This window comes from Phalacrocorax carbo, chromosome 1 (genome assembly GCF_963921805.1).
Source record: "Phalacrocorax carbo chromosome 1, bPhaCar2.1, whole genome shotgun sequence".
NCBI lineage: Eukaryota > Metazoa > Chordata > Aves > Suliformes > Phalacrocoracidae > Phalacrocorax > Phalacrocorax carbo.
The window spans coordinates 13,740,341-13,753,377 of record NC_087513.1 but is presented as its reverse complement, the minus strand read 5'-3'; the positions used below and the strand labels follow the sequence as shown (position 1 = coordinate 13,753,377).

General features: G+C 35.0%; 1 protein-coding gene across 5 annotated transcripts in view; it reads left to right on the top strand.

The window, feature by feature from the left end:
- Nucleotides 1–12,835, top strand: part of PHTF2 (putative homeodomain transcription factor 2) — a 75,817-nt gene extending 62,982 nt beyond the window's left edge. For 4 of the 5 annotated variants that reach the window (XM_064444154.1, XM_064444129.1, XM_064444145.1 and 1 more), the window contains 5 exons: nucleotides 908–994; nucleotides 2,047–2,202; nucleotides 5,665–5,760; nucleotides 9,601–9,726; nucleotides 10,494–12,835. In XM_064444154.1, the coding sequence (XP_064300224.1) occupies nucleotides 908–994; nucleotides 2,047–2,202; nucleotides 5,665–5,760; nucleotides 9,601–9,726; nucleotides 10,494–10,514 (486 nt within the window). In that variant the 3' untranslated portion in view covers nucleotides 10,515–12,835. Of the gene's footprint in view, nucleotides 1–907; nucleotides 995–1,497; nucleotides 2,026–2,046; nucleotides 2,203–5,664; nucleotides 5,761–9,600; nucleotides 9,727–10,493 lie in introns of those variants that run through there. The other variant, XM_064444161.1, reaches the window with a different exon arrangement.
- Nucleotides 12,836–13,037: the final 202 nt, after the last annotated feature.

Here is a 13,037-nt window from a genome sequence, read left to right as displayed (position 1 = left end):
CACTGGCTCAGTATAGAAATAGTGCATGCATGCCTGCAGTAGTAATTTGCACTCAATTTCTTTTACTCGTTAAGCTTCCTATCTCTTTCTCCAAGTTCCAAGGTTGTATCTTGCGTATGTACACCTCCCATTCTTCTCATGTTTATACAATTAGTAGCAAGTCTGGAGACCAAAGTTGAGAAACAAATGTGTATTATAACTTGTACGTGTTTCAGTGCAGCACAAGATGTTTAATTCTTTAATTAAAAAAAAAAAACAAAACAAACCACAAAACAGGAAAAAGCTCAGTGGGTAGAAACATTTAATTGTACCAGTAAGCAAGAAAAAAAATAATTGAAAACAGTGAGGTTGCACCTTTCAAGACAAGTATGTTTGTTCCCCAGTTTTTCTTCGTGTTCAGGGGGAGAGAATTGTATTATTGCACCTATTATAATTGGACAGTGATTTACAGCTACAATTTTTGTGTGTCAAAAAAAGGCAAGTAATGGAAAATACCAACCATGTGAAATCACATATTAGTATCCTGTTGCGATCTGGTGTCCAAAAATCTTTTGCCAGCACTGGTTTGGTACTTGGTGTTAAAGCTCAATGACGTACTGAGTTTGTTATGTGAGGGAGTGCTGCCTAAATGAAAGTTACTTCACATCATGAAGGAGCTGACTGAACAAGTGGCGAATGTTTTCCTTTCTCATAGTTTCTGTAAATGCTTGCATCTGAATTAATCTCACATGCCTTTAGGGGTATTCAAATGTAGTGATATTAAGATCTAATATGGTGTTTGGAAATTTGCCGAGTTGCAAGCCGTGATGAAACATAGGTTCAAGGTGTGAATCTAACGGGATATGCTAAGTATCAACACTGATTGGGTAGGCTTTCACTCACATATATGCGTATCCTTTATTTTCAGCGTCGAGGTCCTCAACGCTCAGTTGATGTAATAGTTTCATCTGCCTTCCTACTGACTATCTCAGTTGTGTTTATCTGTTGCGCACAGGTGAGAAAATCTTACATGTATGGAAACATCCACAACTTAAATAGTTTTAAAAATAATTTTGAGTGCCTTTTGCATGCTGATTCCTACTAAGTTAAAAGACCACAGTGAAAAATCAGTAACAGCTGTTACAGCTTTTCAGAAGATTAAGCTCCATTTTGTATTGTTCATTTTATCTACTTCAGAAGATTTTTCTGTAAGAGCTAAAGAAATTTTTTGATAGCATAATTCCTAACATGACATTATTTTTTTAAATCTGTCCTCTTTCATTTTCCATCATGGATTTTGAAACACAGTTTGGTGTGTCCCGTCCCCCCCCCCCCCAATTTGCATCAAAGCACACTTTTGCACACACAGTCGAGAGTGACCTTGGTTGATGATTTTTGTGAGAAACAAAATTGTTGGCTATATTAGCCTGCCCTCTAGTGGAATATCTTTTAGCAAGCAAATCTATGTTTAAAGATGACTTTTATTGCTTAAGATTTTTCCTTGAACTTCTGTTTCAGAATACAGGGAATCTTCTGAATGGCTTCTGGTTTTCTGGTTGTATTTCTTATTCCACTTTCTTCCCTAGTTAACACTAATGTGTTTTCCTGGTAGCTAACTGTAAATAATATAAATTACTATATGTATGTATATTATATGAATATATAAATTAGCAGTAACTCTACTTGGATTCAGTCTTCTATATAATTCAGTACATTTGAGAGTAGATTTTGGTTTTTATCCCATATAAAGTCTTTGCAAGTTTGATCATGAGGTTAAAATGTTCTTAGCATGTATTTCTTTTTCTGTTGTTTTAGGGATATGAAAAAAAGATGTGTCTAAATTCCGATTGACCCTTTCAAAGTATATCTTTTCTCAAACTTCATATATTAGACACAGTGATTTTAAATTATTATTCAAAAATCTTCTATGCCTAAAACCAATCCATATGCTTATTACTGGGAAATTATTCTTGGAGTTGGGAAATACATAATTGTTTTCTTATGTTGCAGTGTAATTATTACTTTGAACTGGATTTTTATTTCCCTCCCCCCCTCTTTTGTTTTCAGCTGCTTCACATGCATGAGATCTTCCTTGATTGTCACTACAATTGGGAACTCGTAATTTGGTGCATTTCACTAACTCTTTTTCTCTTAAGATTTGTTACTCTTGGATCTGAAACCAGTAAAAAGTACAGCAATACCTCAATATTACTTACTGAGCAGGTGAGAATTTGTTTAGACCTATATTCTTATATCTAAACAAGTAATTCGTCTGGTAGGTCTCAGGCATGCATTTTAGATGAATTAAAATAGCCTGGATTAGGGAGTTAATTATAGTGTAGTGAAACAACACTTTACAACCTGAAGTTCAGTTTCTGTGGAACTGTGTGACTTTGTTTAAAAGTTGTGTGGAACATTAAGATGACCATATCCTAACTTCTCTAAGTGAGCAGGCTTAGAGATACCAGTATATGTCATTTGATATAATTAAAGATCTAAGAGAACACAAACATAAAGCTTTTAAACACTAAAAAGAAGCCTGAACTCTCAATGTGTTGGATGGGGGAGTACAAGATTTGAAAACAAACTTATCCTCTACAAAGTTGGTCACTGTTTCCAATCCAAAATTTTTGACTACTAAGTTGCGTGGATTACGTATAGTCTCCTCTGGACTCCTTGGAAACTTTTTCTTTCAGTCAACTGTCAAGCTTGGCTTTGGATCTACCTACTTTTCTTCTCAGGAATGTTCTAATCAGTATTTATACTTGCAAACTTCCCCCTCTGCTCTGCCTGGCACTGCTGATAGTTTTCCAAGCTAAGCATCTTCACTTAGTGTTTGAGCAGAAAGAGATTGCTTCTTACCTGAGAGGTTTCACACTGGTGCAAAATCAGGACATGGTAAATAGGCAGTTCAAGAAATCTTCACAGGTTTCCTACAGGAAATGTGTTCAAGTTGGAGAATAAAATCTTCCAAACTGAGTCTCTCAAAGCCAGGAGGTGAAGCTTTTGACAGGTGGTATAAATGCTTACATATTTTGCTTAAGGAGAATTCATTCTGTCTTCAGTAAAGATTACACTGAGAAGACAGACTGCCTGTTTAGCTTGTCCTGAATGCTGCATTTCGCACCAGCGTGAAACCCCTCAGAGTTTCTGAGTCCGGAGAGCTTTGCATTGTTCTGTTGATCCTCAGAGTATTAATAGCCTAATGTCTCAGTGAAGTTTGTGTCATCTGTTTCTGGAATGAAAATGGAGGGAAATGCTTGGAATAAGGAATGGAAAAAAAATGCGGAGAACAAGGTGTGAGAGAGAGAGAGAGAGAGAGAGAGAGAGAGAATGTCAAGCCTGTTTGCTTTCATAGGTTTCTATGCTATGCTCTTCATGAGAGTCAGTGTTTGAACATTTTAAGCCAGCATGGACATTGAAAGAAGCACTCTCTGTATGTCCCCAGAACTTTAAAAACAACAACAACAAATAAATCAGAAAGTGCTTTGTCATCAGACACTTTTGTATTGAATCCAGCTTAACCTGCTGTAAGTCATTTCCCTCAAAAAAGCCTGAGAGCTTCATGAAGTGAAAACCAAAACAGAATTCACAATTGTTTCTGAGAAAATAAAAAGGATGCGCGTCACTCTGGGTAAACTAATTTTGGACTGGTTTCACATACTAGCGGGATACCACAGAATATTTAGAGTGTTCTTGAGATAGACTTATGAAAGTCTGACATTTTTGCCTTTCATGAGAGGTCAAGCCTAAACAATTGACTAAGACTAATTTGGTCTATAAAAGCACATCTGAACTGGTGTCCTTGAAAATCGTATACTAGTGTTATAGGCTTACTGAGGAGACAATAAAGCTTTAACACAAACAAACAAGAAACTACAACAAAAAACCCAAAAGGACAAACAAACCTCAACTCCCAGATTCAATTTGAATGCTTCACGGGTAAGATGAAATTGCAAATTCTACTTTCTGACAGCAAAGTTCCAGCCATTCCTGTGTGCTTAATATTCAACTTATGAATTTCATGGTTAGGAGTCATGATGGGAAACTAAAAGATCAATCATTTTACATCAAGGGATTTCTTTAACTGTACGCTGTTTGCCTGTAATTTTTCAAGTCCTTCTGAAAGTGGTTTTAATCAGTCTTGTAAATTAAGTGCCTGAGTCATTCCGTGTTGAGTAAAATACAATGTATGGTCTGATCAAAGTTGTTGTCTTGCCCGTTTCAAGTTTCAGAATAGGTGTGGTAGGTGGCTGTACATATACACATTCAAACTTCCCTCCTGATTCAAAGTTTGTCGTTGAATGTTGGTTTGGGTTTTTTTTCATAGATTAATGAAATCATAGTAACTGTTAAAGGAGATTTGAACCTTCCTAGGGTTTAGTAACTACCATTTTTTTCAGAGTTGCTAAATAGAGCCTTTATTCTTAGTTTTCCTCTTTATAAACGCTTGAATTGTTGAAATAGGTATTATTATATTTAAAGGCTGGAATTTCTTTGCCTCTAAAAGCATAATTTTAGAGACAACTTTAAAATGAAGTTGATAGTTCAGGAGCTTAATATGCCTTGGAATATATTAGGCATAGTTTTTGATTTTTAACTTGTATAAGAAACTTACAGTGACCTTTTAAGGGAGATCTGATAATATTCAGTTACTTTGTTTAGATGCCTGTGGCCCTTATTTCAGTTAACCACCTTACAACAAGGTAGTTAAATATATCATAGTATCATGTAGCATCGCTTCCTTTCTGCAACTTTGTTTCTGTAGCTTGGTAAGAGTCTCTTGTTACCTGAAGGACTACTTCAGCATATTGCTAAATTGATCATTTTTTATTTTGTTGAAGGTCATCATCCTAAAATAAAGAGTTCACAGCTTTTCAAGATATTTTTCCTTTGATTTGCTTGTGTTATACATTAAAAAAGAAAAACTAACCTTTGCCTGGTCTAGGATATCAAAGATAGGTCATTTGCGAATGAAAGCTGATGTTTCAAAATTGCTAGAAGGCCAAAAGAGAGCTAATTTGTACTCTTAACTAAACTTTCTCAGAAACAATGACCTAAAAAAGTCTGGATCTCAGAAGTGTTGAAATGATCAATATACTGTTCTTCTACAGCAATAGAGAGTTTAATAATTTTTCAAATATTTCAAGGCACTGGAAAGATTGATTTTTCTGCACTCGAGGTAGTCATGAAGTACTCAATTATACCAAAATCTTTCAAAAGAATTTACATTTTAGCAGAATTAGGTTTTAGCATTTCAGTCTATTCAATAACATTTGGGGATGTTAAGCCTTTTAAGGTCTGCATACTAGTATAAAAACCTGGAAATGAATTGACAAACCTTAGGCAATTATTGAAGGAGGAAAAATAAATTATGCAAGCCTTACATATGTGGTGGTTTTTCTTGCCTAATTTGTAGATTACACTAAACTTTGAAGTTGTTGCTTTAATAGTGTCAAATGTATTTTGTTATATAGTAAAACATTGTGTTTTCCAATGGTACTAAGCCAGTATTTGTTCTTAAATATTAAAAAGGAAGCAAAAAAATTTGCTTGCTTGCAGAAATGTCATTACTGTTCTATCATATGGCTGCTGAGTAATTACTTCATTTTATTATTAAATATTTCCAAACGAATTCCTTTAAATTCTGAACAAGTGGTGACACTCGTATTTTATTTAAATCAGATAAACTTGTACTTGAAAATGGAGAAAAAGCCTAATAAGAAGGAGGAACTGACACTAGTGAACAATGTTTTAAAACTTGCTACTAAGTTATTGAAGGTAAGAACTAAAATAGTATTACACTATTATATATAACTAAGAAGCAGAATAGATTGCTTAATGCGTCACTTTTGTTACTTCTGCAGGCAGTACAGTATGCTTTGGTTTAAATCTGCTCTGTAACTTTCACAGCGATGCTACTTGTTCATACACTACAGTCTGTTATGTCGCTATCATTGTGGATTACAAATTCTTATTATTATATACATTAAATTTTATTCTTTAACAGTATATGAGCAGCATGAGAGCAGGTACTTTGAGATGGGCAGGATGATGAACGCTTGGGAAATAAATGATGCAGTTTTGTTGTCTGCTTTTAGTGTCAATATCCGTTTCTAGTAATAAGCTGCTGGAGGATTTGTATTCTTCCACAAAAATAATTCCTCTAAAAAACTGTCAGTAAGTTAGTGTTTCAGATTAAAACTCCATTATACCTGATGTCTTCTTTACTTACTGTCATAGAGGAATCCTTTTGGAAGACAGAGAAAAATTGTTACATAGGTCCATTTGTAAGTGAATTAAAGATATGGATTTCATTTAATGTAATTCAGATATTTAAGTCAGCTGTGCCTTTGAACTATTACTTAAATTTTTTTGCATAGAATTTTGCTGATTAGTAGAAAATATTTTGCTTATGCAGAATTATCTTTTTTGCCAGCTAACTATATTTGGTGGGTAGAAGACACTTCTTGGTGAGAGAACATGAATGTTTTTATTACTTCCCATTTCTAGAATTCTGCAGAAGAAAAATCATCTTACTATCAGTCATCTGGAGCTAGAGCATGGACATGCTTAGGGCTTTTAAAAATGTGTTATTGTTGCTGGTTTTATTAACAAAGCAGTGGTTGAGGTTCTCAGGAAGACACATTTGATCCTAAGTTGCCTCTGCTGAGTTCTTCGGTTCTTTCAAACTTGGAGATCTGTCATAATTTGGGAAACAAGCTGTTTTGTTCTTTTGATTGTCTTGGAGCTTAATTCTTGCCCCAGAAATGTTTAGCCTAAAGGAGAATGAGACATTTTCCTAATCCAAAACTTCCTTAAGGGTTACCTGAATACCAAATAAGAGTGATAAATTTAACACTTGAAAATCTTTTTTTATTTTAGGTTTGGCTTTTATGAACAAATAAAATCAACTAGATTTAGTATTTCATATGGTTTTTTACACTAAAATTAAAGTATATAACTTACAATTGACTATAGTGGGCTTTCAAAGAGGAAGCCGGTCCTGATACTGCAAAAAACAAATTCATGACTTGCTTCCCCACCTCTCTTGGTGTGGTGTTTCAGTGCTTAATCACTTCTGCTGTTGTGTAAATCGTATCAAATTAAATTTGTCTAGCTTCAGCTTTCATAATTCAGACCTTGTTTTATATTCTGCTGCTATGGTGAAGTTCCTATTTGCTATTCTTGGGTTCAGAAGTAAGGTAACTACAGTATTTTGATTTCTCCTTCAGGGAATCAACTTCTTCATTTAGTCCAAGATAGAGTGGTCATGTAGAACAGTTCCCAAGGAATGACTGGCAAACGTAAAAGTATTTTCTTCCCCCTGAGTTAAATTTCCTTCCACACACCCTTCCCACCATTCTTGAGTATAACACAACTGATAGTACATGCAGCGATCCCTATCAGCAGAGGGGATAGCTGGATTATCATAGAGTGAAGCTGAACCATATCCTTCAATGTCTCTATACCTTTCCTCTGCAGTCAGGAAAATTCAAGCCTATTGAGAAACAATTGGGGTTTTTTGCATATAGTGGTGCTTTAAGACCTTGCTGCCGCATTCTGCCACCCACTGAATTCTGGTCACTTACCCCATTGATTCCTGTGTGCCAAGGAGCATTTCTTAAAATGAAGCTAAACTCTGTTTAATCTAGCCAGCTAGTAACTGAGATGATGGAGTATTTCTTCTAGTCATCTGAGGAATTCTCCCCACCAGCACACCTTAAACATTTTGTGTGGTCTCCTCATCTCAAAAACAGTGTGCAGCACTTTCCATGAGAGGACTGAGAGAGTCAGCAAGGACTCAAAGCTGACAAAGCAACACCTTGAGAGTTAGGGTACAGTGATATGGAGAGCCTGGGTAAGTCAGTTATCGAACAGCTCTTGGTGTAAGAATAAGGGACCACAAAGCCTTTAGTACCTGGTTTTGGAACAAACAAAAGCAAGTATTCTCTGTGCATCAGGTGGCAGGCTTGTGCAACTGTTGGCCAAAGGACACTATGGATGCAGAAAGGTTATCTGGATGCAAGGAAAGACTGGACAGGTAGACTAGACAAAGCATAACAGATTCAGAGTATCTCATGAAATGTTTGTGTGCCTTGAGAACGTAGGTAGGGTGAGAAGTAGCTGCTGTTGGTGGCAGGATGCTGATCAACTCCTTTTCTGATTCGCTTCAGTCTTTTTTCATGTTTTCCCAAGTGTTTTAAAAATAATGTTCATGTTTTACTCTTTCCAAAAATGTATCAGCTGACATGGCCTTTCCAGCAGGGGACTTGGCTTTTGTGGCACAAATCCCAGACCCAGACCATCACTTAATTACTGTGAGAACAGCTAGTATGAGCTTTAAATGAATTCTTGGTAGCTAGTGATCAACACAATTATGTATTTCATGCCTAATAGATGAAAGGACTTTGGGGGGTTTTTTTGTAATTGCTGTTTTTGGTTGTTGGGTTTTTTCCTTAATTTGGTTTTGGATGTTTTTGATCACTATGCTTGTACTGAAGACTTACTATGTTGAATATTCTTACTATTTTCTTACTCCCAAAATTGGTAAGACGACTCCAAAATCTAAGAACTTTTTCTTTAAAGAATTTCTCTTCTTTTCTTCTCGGAATCATGTCTTTTATATCTTCTGTACTTCTGGCACAGTTTTATACCACATTACATCTAAATGGAAAGGTTTTTCATTCTTATTTCACCTCTTTTAAAAGAAGAGTCAGAGCTCTGAAATTCTTCTTCATTAAAAAAGGGTTTATAAGGCCTTGTTCAAGGCCCAGGATGTAATGCAGGAAAGGGATGAAGGTGAATTTAAAGCTGGAAAATGTAAATGACCAAAGCAGTAATAGTTGGTATACTTTATATAATCCACTCTTTGTGTTGTAAAGCTCTTTTTTTCTTCCTTTATTTGACGTATTTCTAAGCCAGAAAAGTTTAAGTGACTTTAAGTAGTGTTGGGTTGACAGTTGGACTTGATGATCCTAGGGGTCTTTTCCAACCTTTATGATTCTATGATTTATTTACACACCAATAATTGAAAATTGGTGAAATAGCCTCTCTGTTCAAGTTTTGTTGCAGATCAATTTTGGCTAATTTTTTGATCCTTCCAATTAAAAAAAAAAAGTAAAATAATGGCAGTTAAATGGCTACTAGTATTTTTTTCCTTTATCTTCTTTTTTTTTGGCTATGTTCATCATTAATTCTCAAAATTAATGGAAAAGGAGGGAAATTGCATTAGGAAAGACATTTTTGTTATTTTTTCATAGTAGTGAGGTAGCCTTCTGTCACTGTGGAAAATCTTTCTTTTCTTGTTTTGCGTGGTTCTGCTGCCTGTCAGTTCTTTTAACACTGAAGGTGATTTCTGGCTCCATGAGCAAATTGGTAGATGCTCTAGATAAGTAGCCTCCAGCTTTTTGAAGGGTTATTTATACACCATCAGTCTATAGTCAGTTAATGTGATGGGTATTTTCTTGCACTTTTTTTTTTTAATATGCAGAAGAATGTTTTACTTCACTGAGACTTGAAGACTTCCCAAACTATCTAATATCACTCAATACATATGTGAACAAAACCCTGCTTGTGTAATTTTTGCTTTTTAACGATGTCATTGTTTTGCATTACTAGGAACTGGACAGTCCCTTTAGGTTGTATGGGCTTACAATGAATCCTCTGCTTTATAATATCACCCAAGTTGTCATCCTGTCAGCTGTTTCTGGTGTCATCAGTGACTTGCTTGGATTTAATCTAAAGGTAACTAATAAGCATTGTGGTTTTTTCCACCATGGTGTTCAGAATGTTATGGTAGATGGATCATACATTGTAGCCTAATGAATTCTTAACTGTATTAACTAGAAGATTTATGATTTGAAAATGGTTGTGAAATTTAAGCTGTAGTGATGTATTTGTCAAAGCAGCCATTTTAACTTTTCTCCTTTTTTTGCATTTTGTGGCTTTGTAACTTCATTTAGGGCACATAATTACCAAGAATTCTTAAATGTAAATGGAGAGACATGCGTACACATAAGTACAAGACCTTATTTAACTTTCCTTCGTATCCCAGTTCTGATTTGTCTTGAATTCCTCTTTGTAGCTCTTTAAGGGATGCAGAAAGATGCAAGCTATCCTTGTCTTGCACTGTACTGTAGTATTATAGTAGATACAGTATTACCGTGACCGATCTTACACAGTGTCATTTCGTCATGGCTGAAGGACTATCTTGTTAGGTCCCATTCTCTGTCCCCCTGTGAACTAACAATGCTGGAAACTATTTCAAGATTCAGGTTGTGAGGCACCTTAGTTTCCACAAGCTTGTAGCACAAAGCCCTTAATTGGCCATTGAGTTTGCTTACGTCTACCTATTTTTTTCCTGTTAGAAGTAAACAAATGTAAAATTTATTTTGTGTATCCTAGAATATGCAGCAAATGCAATATGAAAGGGAATGTGGTGGTATTGCGTTCCAGGTAAACAGAAAACTGAGACGAGAAGTAATATTAATTTACTGCTTTAACTTTTCCAGCTCTGGAAGATCAAATCTTGACAATATATAAAGAAGATGAGATAACACAGTGTTACAGAAAATCTCATTGATTGACAAAACTGCCTCAAAGCAGCCACTGAACCTGTATTTCCGATGCTACAACCTCTTCAAGGATGTCGTTTTGAAAATTGAAGTGTTTACATCTGACTGTCTTGTGCAATCTTAGTATTTATTTCATCTTCTCACTTTTATATGTTCATTTTAGTTGACATTTATATTTTATTTTCAAACTTACTTGTTCAGCTTTGGAAAAGGTCACATTTTGGAAGGGTCAAAACTGTGTGTCTGAGAACTTGAAATCCTGGAAATTGATTACACTAAATTACTATATCTGTTGTTAAAGCTGAGGCTGATGCCGAACATTTTTAGTTACAGTAACGCTATATGGAAGTCATTTGATTTTGACAGTGTGGTAAATTTGCTTAGAGTATTTCATTTGCACCCATCATTTATGAGGACAACATAACATCAATAGATGTTTGGTTGCAATAGGAAAGCGAGACATATACAAAAAATAAAGTACTGACAATACAGTATGACAGGTAGCAGAAATATTTTATATTACTATTCAAAGCAAGTGGGAATTTTTAATATTTTGAGTAATTCCAGGATCTAAACTTGTATAGGCTGCAGTTTAATACCCTGGGATATTAATAAGGTATTATATAAGAAGTCAACAAGTGCTCTTTGATAACACTTTTATTAGAGCAATAATTGTAAATGGTTACCATGCTGTATGATATTTTGATAAAATTAAATATTGTATTTATTTGAAATACTGGGCTGTTCTGCGCAGCTCTGACTGTGCATGCTCAATATGTGCACTTTTTATTGTTACTTCTAATGAGAAACTTTATATATATACATATAAATGTATATTGATTGGAATATATTATAGTGAACTATGGAGCAGTATATATTTTATGTTGAAGTTGAATATTTAAACAAACAAAAGATTTACTGGTGAAAGGAATGCTATGAACGACTGAGCATTAGATAGATAGATAGATGCTCTCCTCTTGTACACTATAGTATATGCCATTCATACCACATTGAAGTTTAAGAACAGTTAAACACAGAGGACAAGTTCCTCTGGTGAGCAGCAGAACTCATGAAGCCTGGTATTCGACAAATTTGTGTCTTCAAATAATCTCCTTTCCTCCCATTTCTCCCCAGCAGGGGTCATTCCATAGCGCTTTCCCAGCTGCCGTTCTCCAGCCTTGGGTTTCCCACCTTTCTCTCTGCCTTCTACCCCTGCCTCCCACATGGACCAGTCATATTGACTCATGGTTCTTCAGTGTGACTGTGTAAAATTAAGTTACACGGAGCAAGCTTCCTATCTACAAATTATTCTGGGAGGATTACTATCAGCAGGCAAAAGTATTCTTACATTTTATGTTTCTAAAATGATGGCTTCATATTGAAAAATGACAAGTAATTAGGTGGCAAGAGTCTGGACATTGCACTATGTTTGCTGATCTTCAAAATCTTGAAAGATTTAAAGTAATGTATCTTAAACTTATGTGGTATAAAAATATTTTTATATATTAAGCAACACAAACAAGCATTTTGTATTTTATTTGCCTCTGTACTAATGTTTAATAATGACCAAAGTGCATTCTGGTTTTTGAAAGAATGTATTACTGGAGCTTTAAGAACATACTATATTTAGTTTCTCATGTGAAAACTTCAGCTGCATCTGATCTGTTTCTTCTTTCTCTGTTGTTTGATGTTGGGATTGTTTTTAAAAATTAAGTACATTTTATACACAGTTTTTTCCAAATTATGGTACAGACCTACACAGAACTTAATTTTGCACAAAATATATTTTAAGAAAAAAAAGCGCAGCAGGAGTTCTATGGGTGATAAAAGATAAGGCTATTGTTTCTTATAGCCTGTCACTATTACAAAACCATTCTTTTACTCTAGAATGGAATTATTTTTAGAAATAGTGACTATACAGCCTTCATTACCTTTTAAAAAAAAAAAAAAGGGAGGGAAGATGTGGCGATTTCGGTTGAAGATGAAATTAGTTTAACCATGTATACCTCAGCAACTAGCACTGTGCTGGATTGGTGCACTAACAAATGGCGGCTTGGGGAGAGTAAAAGATTTGTGAAATGAAATTTAAAAACCTTTATTTGCTACCATTAGGTATATTCATTATGTTAAAAATATGGAAAGTCCAGTATGAGAAGAGGCAAGTAGAAATATGGCAGATCTTGCGTGTTAACTGTTATTTTTTGCCACGTTTTGTAACTGAAAGTGTGATCCGGCTTGGAATAAAGCTTTCTATGGTTGATGGTTAAAAAAAAAACAAACGATGCAGTGAGCTATATCTTTTAGTAATACCCAGCATATTTCTGAGTCTGCCTGTTTTGATTTAACTCCGTATATTCTATTTAAGTTAAAGCATATTTGGGAGAGAAATCCTGCAGATGGAATGCAAATGATGGTTGTCAAAATTGCACTTTATTGCAAGAACACAAACTTTCAGACACTTCTAGTTATGCAAAGTAGTTT